Source organism: Columba livia, unplaced genomic scaffold, assembly GCF_036013475.1.
Source record: "Columba livia isolate bColLiv1 breed racing homer unplaced genomic scaffold, bColLiv1.pat.W.v2 Scaffold_153, whole genome shotgun sequence".
In the NCBI taxonomy this organism is placed as follows: Eukaryota; Metazoa; Chordata; class Aves; order Columbiformes; family Columbidae; genus Columba; species Columba livia.
This window is the reverse complement of record NW_027043049.1, coordinates 330,410-337,296: the sequence shown is the minus strand read 5'-3', so window position 1 is coordinate 337,296 and position 6,887 is coordinate 330,410. Positions and strand designations below refer to the sequence as shown.

Here is a 6,887-nt window from a genome sequence, read left to right as displayed (position 1 = left end):
TTCTGTCCCAGTCAGAACGGCTTTAGGACATCCCAGTGCTTCCCTGGCCTGATATTGTGAATTATGATTACGATATAAGTAGATTATGCTTATGTATAAACACAAGAACTCCCCCCCTTTCCCAGGTCCCGGTGCTGTAGGGCAGGGTTGACTCCTTGGGAGCCCACAGGAAGAGGCCCTGATCCTCACAGCACAATCAGAAAGCACAAACCAGTGCTCCAGCCAGGGAGATGACCACAGGGGCTGCCAAAAAGGAGAGAACAATTTGCATTTCTGTATGTGGTGGCACAGGTGGGAGTAGAAGAGGGATGTTGGTTGAGGGGGGGAAGAGATTTTCTGGGAGAACTCTGTCCTGATTTGTCAATGTGCTCTCCTGTTTCCACAGTGCCCCATGCCCACAGGCAGAGGATGTCCAACAGCAGCTCCATCACCCAGTTCCTCCTCCTGGCGTTCACAGACACACGGGAGCTGCAGCTCTTGCACTTCTGGCTCTTCCTGGGCATCTACCTGGCTGCCCTCCTGGGCAACGGCCTCATCATCACCACCATAGCCTGGGACCAGCACCTCCACACCCCCATGTACTTCTTCCTGCTCAACCTCGCCCTCCTCGACCTGGGCTGCATCTCCACCATTGTCCCCAAGTCCATGGCAAATTCCTTCTGGGACACCAGGAACATCTCCTACACAGGATGTGTTGCACAGCTCTTTGTCTTTACCTTCTTGGTAGTAGCAGAGTATTGTCTCCTCACCATCATGTCCTACGACCGCTACGTTGCCATCTGCAAACCCCTGCACTACGGGACCCTCCTGGGCAGCAGAGCTTGTGTCCACATGGCAGCAGCTGCCTGGGCCACTGGGTTTCTCTATTCTCTGCTGCACACGGCCAATACATTTTCACTGCCCCTGTGCAAGGGCAATGCCCTGGGCCAGTTCTTCTGTGAAATCCCCCAGATCCTCAAGCTCTCCTGCTCACACTCCTACCTCAGGGAAGCTGGGTTTCTTGTAGTCAGTGCCTGTTTAGCATTTGCGTGTTTTGTGTTCATTGTGGTGTCCTATGTGCAGATCTTCAGGGCCGTGCTGAGGATCCCCTCTGAGCAGGGACGGCACAAAGCCTTTTCCACCTGCCTCCCTCACCTGGCCGTGGTCTCCCTGTTTGTCAGCACTATCATATTTTCCCACCTGAAGCCCCCCTCCATCTCCTCCCCATCCCTGGACCTGGTGGTGTCAGTTCTTTACTCAGTGGTGCCTCCAGCAGTGAACCCCCTCATCTACAGCATGAGGAACAAGGAGATCAAGGACTCAGTGTGGCAGCTAATGAATGGCTGTCTTATTAAGCAATAAACTGCCCATAATCTTCTGCATAGCATATATAATGTAAATCATGAGTGGTTGTGCCCATGTCCACTGGACACCCTAGAGAACCTGCTGCAGGTCAATCGTCACGGACCAGCCCTCACAACCACCATTTCCAGCACTGGCTTCTCACTTCAGCTTGAAGAGGCTCTTTGTCCCTCCCTAGCAGCACAACTAATGAGTAGGTCAGATGTCCATGTTTGCATTGTGTAGACAAGATGTAAACAAACGCATAAAGTGCTTCTGAGGTGATGAATCCGAGTGAGCAGAAACACCATCAGCTATTCCTTGGGGTTCCATGAAGGTCAGTGGGACAGACAGTGTCTTGATGTGTTTTCATGTTGAGAGTAACATCCCTTGAGGAACCACCTGAAAGTAGCACTGGGATGTGCTTCCTGGAACAGAAGTTCCCATGTCCATTCTTCATGCCATGAGGCATCTCATGTAAGTGCAGAGGAGGGTGACAAATGGCAGGGCTGAGATGCCTCCCAGCCTCCTGGAGTGGCAGCAGGAGGTCAGAGAGACACAGTGACTCCTGCATCTGTGTGTACAAGGGAAACACTCTGTCTCTCAACATCCATGGGTGCATAAGGAGTCCATGGTGAGGTTACTTCTCTCTGGTCTGGCTAAAGACCACAAGAAGTCTGATGGGTTGGGGTCCCTGCCTGCAGAGCAGTTTCTGAGATAGTTGAGCTTTCCATGGTAGTGGGAAGAGGCTGGAGAGAGGAAAAAAAATGACTGAAAAGGACAACTTGGGAGGTGCATTCTGGATATCAGGAGGAAGAAACGTCAGTGGAAGGGCAGTGCTGCGGTGCAGGAGGTCACCCAGAGGCAGTCGGGATCAGCCCATGGCTTTGTGTTTCAACAAACAGCCAGTGAGGGTGCAGTGAATGAGGCACGGACTCTCGGGAAGGTGCAATGAGAGACATTTATTACAAACTCAGGCTTGCTATGATTCTTGCTCAAGCATTTGCTGATTTGCCAAGTGAGTCATTACATAAACGATATATTTTGTGTTCCCACCAATGTTACCACCACAAACACAAGTTTTGTCTGTCATAAGCTATCCCGCCGTCCTTCATGTATAAATCCTGTATCAGTCCCTCTGTCCTTGATGTGTCACATAGCATACGGTACTTGCTTCTTGTATTTTTCCACTAGTGCTTGTTCTCACACTGTCGACTCTTGCAGTTTCTCACAGGTCCAATCTTAGCACACTGCCACATCTTCCCTGTGTGTTTAATAAGTGCATAGCCATAGCAGTAAGTAATTGCATAGCTATTACCTGATTAAACCTTTTTACAATAATTTGTTGTAACTAGATGTCTCTTTAAGACGGTTTAAAAACCCAGTTGGAGATTCCTTACAATCCTGTTTAATCTCAAAAAGTTTTGGCTTTTTTATAGCTTTAGGCATAGTGTGTCTAATCCTGTATAAAATCCGCTGTCAATAACAACTCAGCCTGTCACTAGATTTAAGAACGTTATGATCCCACCCTGGATCAACCAAGGGACAATTTTGGTCTAAGTTCCCTGTATATTCCCTGCCAATATCTGCCCTATACAACAGTGTTTCAATCTCTTTCCCTGATTATCCTGTTCAAGGATCAAAACAAATGGATCTGAAGGGGATAAATATAATGTCTATTTATCCTTATTTATTGTGTAATGTGCATTATGCAATAGGCAATATATGATTTAAAATACACTTCTTATGATATATTACATGTAATGCATTACTATACTACACATCACAAAGTATACCCACCTAGATCTGTGCAGCATATTCATATTATTGACAGTGGCCTCCATTAATTACAAAATCCAGTCAGATTCTCCACGTTTGCTGTTCCCCAGGGAGTCAAACAATCTCTTTCCAACGTCACAAAATGCAAACCAGGGTGGGGAGGGGATTCCTTCCGAATCCCTCCTGTCGATTATCCACTACCTATTTCACAATCACAATAACAGACAATTGGTTAACCATAAGTATTGGACTGGGAAATCACCGAAGACACAAGTAACAACAGCAACAAATCACTAAAGATGCAAACAACAATGCAATTACTAAGGCATGAACAACAAAATCACTAAATCTACCTTTATCAAATTACTCTTTTCTTGTTTTTCTCCTTTATTTAACGTTTTCCCCTTTTTCTCTAACTTCCTCATTTTTCTTTTTTATTTTTCCTTTCTTTTTCCTTTTTTTTTTAAAGTTACCCAAGTTACCAAAGCTTCCAAAATGCAAAGGCCCAATGCACTGGTGTCCCTCCGAAAGACAGACAAGTTCCACATGTGTTACTTGGGGCACCAAAGTATCAATAACCAAAATGCAAAGACTCAATGCGCTGGCCATGAAACCACAATAGCCACTCACTCCCCCCCTTCCCTCGAAAGGGAAAGAAGAAACTTGGATTGAGACAAACACAGTTTAAGAAAATAACAAAATACTAATACACTGCTAATAAGTATATATATAATACAGCGATAAAAGCTACGCAATGCAGTTCCTCACAAACTCTGTCTGCACACAGCCAGTGCCAGGAAGCAGCACCCTGGTCCCAACAGCTGATCCCAAAGAGAGAAAAAACGCAGAAAAGCGCAGAGGCCTCTCCAAAATGACAAAAGGCCAAAGTAAACGTCCCGAACTGAACTCCCCTGGCTCCCATAAAAAAACTAAGGAAGAACTCACAAGAAAAATAAAAGAGCCCAAGAGCAAGAACACCCGAGAGAGAGAGGCCAGAAGAGCCCAACTCTCCTAAAGATGAAGCGTGAGGCTAATGGGATGGAACACTCTCATTGGTCAGCCTGGATGTCAGTCAAGCTCTGCCCCGTCCCTCCCCCCTTCCTCGCTGCCTCACACCTGCGGGCAGAGCACTCAGAGTGTCCTTGGCTCTCAGACCAGGGCAATTGCAAACATCAGCTCCGTCCTGGGGTGTTATCTCTTGTTCTCACACTAAATCCAAATAATGACCGTGCCAGCTATGAAAAAGTAAGGTTTCTAACTGCATGAGGAAAATTAACTCATTTTCAGTCAAACCAGCACAGACCTGAAGCTCTCCCATGCCAGACCAACAAAGCTAGAGAAGTAGCAAAGAAATTATTGCATAAAATCATACCGTTTGGCTGTTCCCCTTTTTATAGCAGAAATAATATGGACTATTTTTACTCTTCTGGGGTCAAGATGGGATAAATCTAGTGAAAAGATAGAAAGAAAGAATGAATCAATCAATCTATAAAAAGACAATTAGCTTAAATGTGACAGGAAATTAATGTAAAATGTATAAATGTATTGCTAATTAATTTACTGAGAATTCACATTACTTAAAGAATGAAAAAGTAAGCCCTTTTGAAATATTGTATGGGAGACTCTATTCAGTAAACTTGACTGAAAAAATGAATCAAATGCATATTTTGGGGAACCAAATGCTCACTGAATACGTGTTGTCTTTGGGAAAAAGAAACCACCTGTGGCACTGGCTGTGCTTGTGCCTTCCTTCTGACCTGGAGATCCAGTCTGTCCTTGGACCTGAAAGGACAAACCCTGAAAGAGCAGTGGAGAGGCCTCTGTGTGGGACTTTTGGTAACTAACACTGTGAAACATAAAGGAATCGATTCCGGGAAACATCACATTAGATTAAAGAAAAGTACAGAGACTGGGTAGAAATCAGAAGAGATCACTCCTTTTACACTAAAACTTAGAAAAACGTAATGAACTGCACTTGGACTGAAATAGAATCTTATACATAATTTGATCGTATTCAAAGAGGTCTGTTAATATTCATTGTAGCATTAATCTTAGCCTATTTTCTTTGTAGAAATTTGTTTAAACATGTATGACAGTTACATAAAACTTTGCCTGTTATATAGTATAGCAAGTTCGCTTTTAAATGAGGAGACTCCATGGACCCAAAATGTACATTTTATAATGATCTGGAAAACCATGCAGATAGCTGAAAAGACAAGTTGTTGAGTTTGCGTGTGTTACCTAGAGAATTCAAATAAAGGGGTTCTTACGATAGCAATACCTCTCTTTATTAATGTATCCTGGGAAAACACTTCCTTTGAAGGTTAATCAACCTCAAAGATTCATAACTGAATTAGAAGAGATTTGGAAGCCTACAACAGTCTTGCATGAGGCACGCTGTCTTTTCCTCTGTGAACAGGTGCACATGTACACAGGCAGCAAATGTCCAACAACAGCTCCATCACCCAGTTCCTCCACATGGGAGCTGCAGCTCTTGCACTTCTGGCTCTTCCTGGGCATCTACCTGGCTGCCCTCCTGGGCAACGGCCTCATCATCACCACCATAGCCTGGGACCAGCACCTCCACACCCCCATGTGCTTCTTCCTGCTCAACGTCTCTGTCATTGACCTGGGCTGCATCTCCACCATTGTCCCTAAAGCCATGGGCAACTCCCTCTGGGAGACCAGGGCCATCTCATATGAAGGATGTGCTACACAGATCTTTCTGTTTATCTCTCTTCTTGCAGCAGAGTTTGAATTTCTCACCGTCATGTCCTATGACCGCTACGTTGCCATCTGCAAACCCCTGCACTACGGGACCCTCCTGGGCAGCAGAGCTTGTGTCCACATGGCAGCAGCTGCCTGGGGCAGCTGTTTTTTCTATGCTCTTCTGAACACAGCCAATACATTTTCAATACCACTTTGCCAAAGTAATTCCCTGGGCCAGTTCTTTTGTGAAATCCCCCAGATCCTCGAGCTCTCCTGCACACATTCCTATCTCAGGGAATTGGGGATTATTGTGGTTGGTGTATTAGTAGCGTTTTGCTGTTTTGTGTTCATCGTGGTGTCCTATGTGCAGATCTTCAGGGCCGTGCTGAGGATCCCCTCTGAGCAGGGACGGCACAAAGCCTTTTCCACCTGCCTCCCTCACCTGGCCGTGGTCTCTCTCTTTATCAGCATTGGTGCATTAGCCTACCTGAAACCTTCTTCCATCTCATCCCCATCCCTGGACCTGGCAGTATCATTTCTGTATTCAGTGGTTCCTCCAACAGTGAACCCCCTCATCTACAGCGTGAGGAACCAGGAGCTCAAGGATGCCCTGTGGAAACTAATGGCTGAATGCATTTCAAAAGCAATAAACTTCCTGTCTTCTGCACATCACTCGTGATACAGAACTCATTACAGGCTCAGACTCTCTTTTGTATATCTTATAGTTTTTGATGGGTTTTGGAGTTGGGGGAGGCTTACTTGTTTTTGCTTTTTTTAACTGTGATAATATTGCCCACAAAGTAATGCCTTTTTTCATTCCACTTCTAATTCACTGTCTACATTTATAGTTTGAGTCACAGACTGTGTAAATGAGAAGACATGCTCTCTGTGTATTTAAACAAAATAAAGGACCTTGCACTGAATTGTTTGTCTGAGATCCTTCGAGACCTTTGTGAAGCTGAATACAAAGTGTCTGTGTGCAGGGGTGGAGGGAAACGGTCTCAGCACAGCAGCTCTGCCAGGGAGCACCAGCCTTGTCCTTTCCAGAGCTGTTCTCCTTCCGCTTCCCCCCTCTCCTA

The 6,887-nt window shown here is 45.3% G+C and overlaps 2 protein-coding genes across 2 annotated transcripts; both read left to right on the top strand.

Moving 5' to 3' along the window:
• LOC135577843 (olfactory receptor 14A16-like) lies at positions 1 to 1,341 on the top strand. Its single transcript, XM_065047960.1, has one exon. The coding sequence runs from the start codon at positions 364 to 366 to the stop codon at positions 1,339 to 1,341; it is 978 nt and encodes a 325-aa protein (XP_064904032.1). The 5' UTR covers positions 1 to 363.
• Positions 1,342 to 5,692: 4,351 nt separating this feature from the next.
• On the top strand, positions 5,693 to 6,487 carry LOC135577842 (olfactory receptor 14A16-like). Its single transcript, XM_065047959.1, has one exon. The coding sequence runs from the start codon at positions 5,693 to 5,695 to the stop codon at positions 6,485 to 6,487; it is 795 nt and encodes a 264-aa protein (XP_064904031.1).
• Positions 6,488 to 6,887: the final 400 nt, after the last annotated feature.

Excerpts from the sequence above, each read along its gene's own strand:
- LOC135577843 (XM_065047960.1), top strand. The coding sequence starts at position 364 with ATGTGCTCTCCTGTTTCCACAGTGCCCCATGCCCACAGGCAGAGGATG.
- LOC135577842 (XM_065047959.1), top strand. The coding sequence starts at position 5,693 with ATGTGCTTCTTCCTGCTCAACGTCTCTGTCATTGACCTGGGCTGCATC.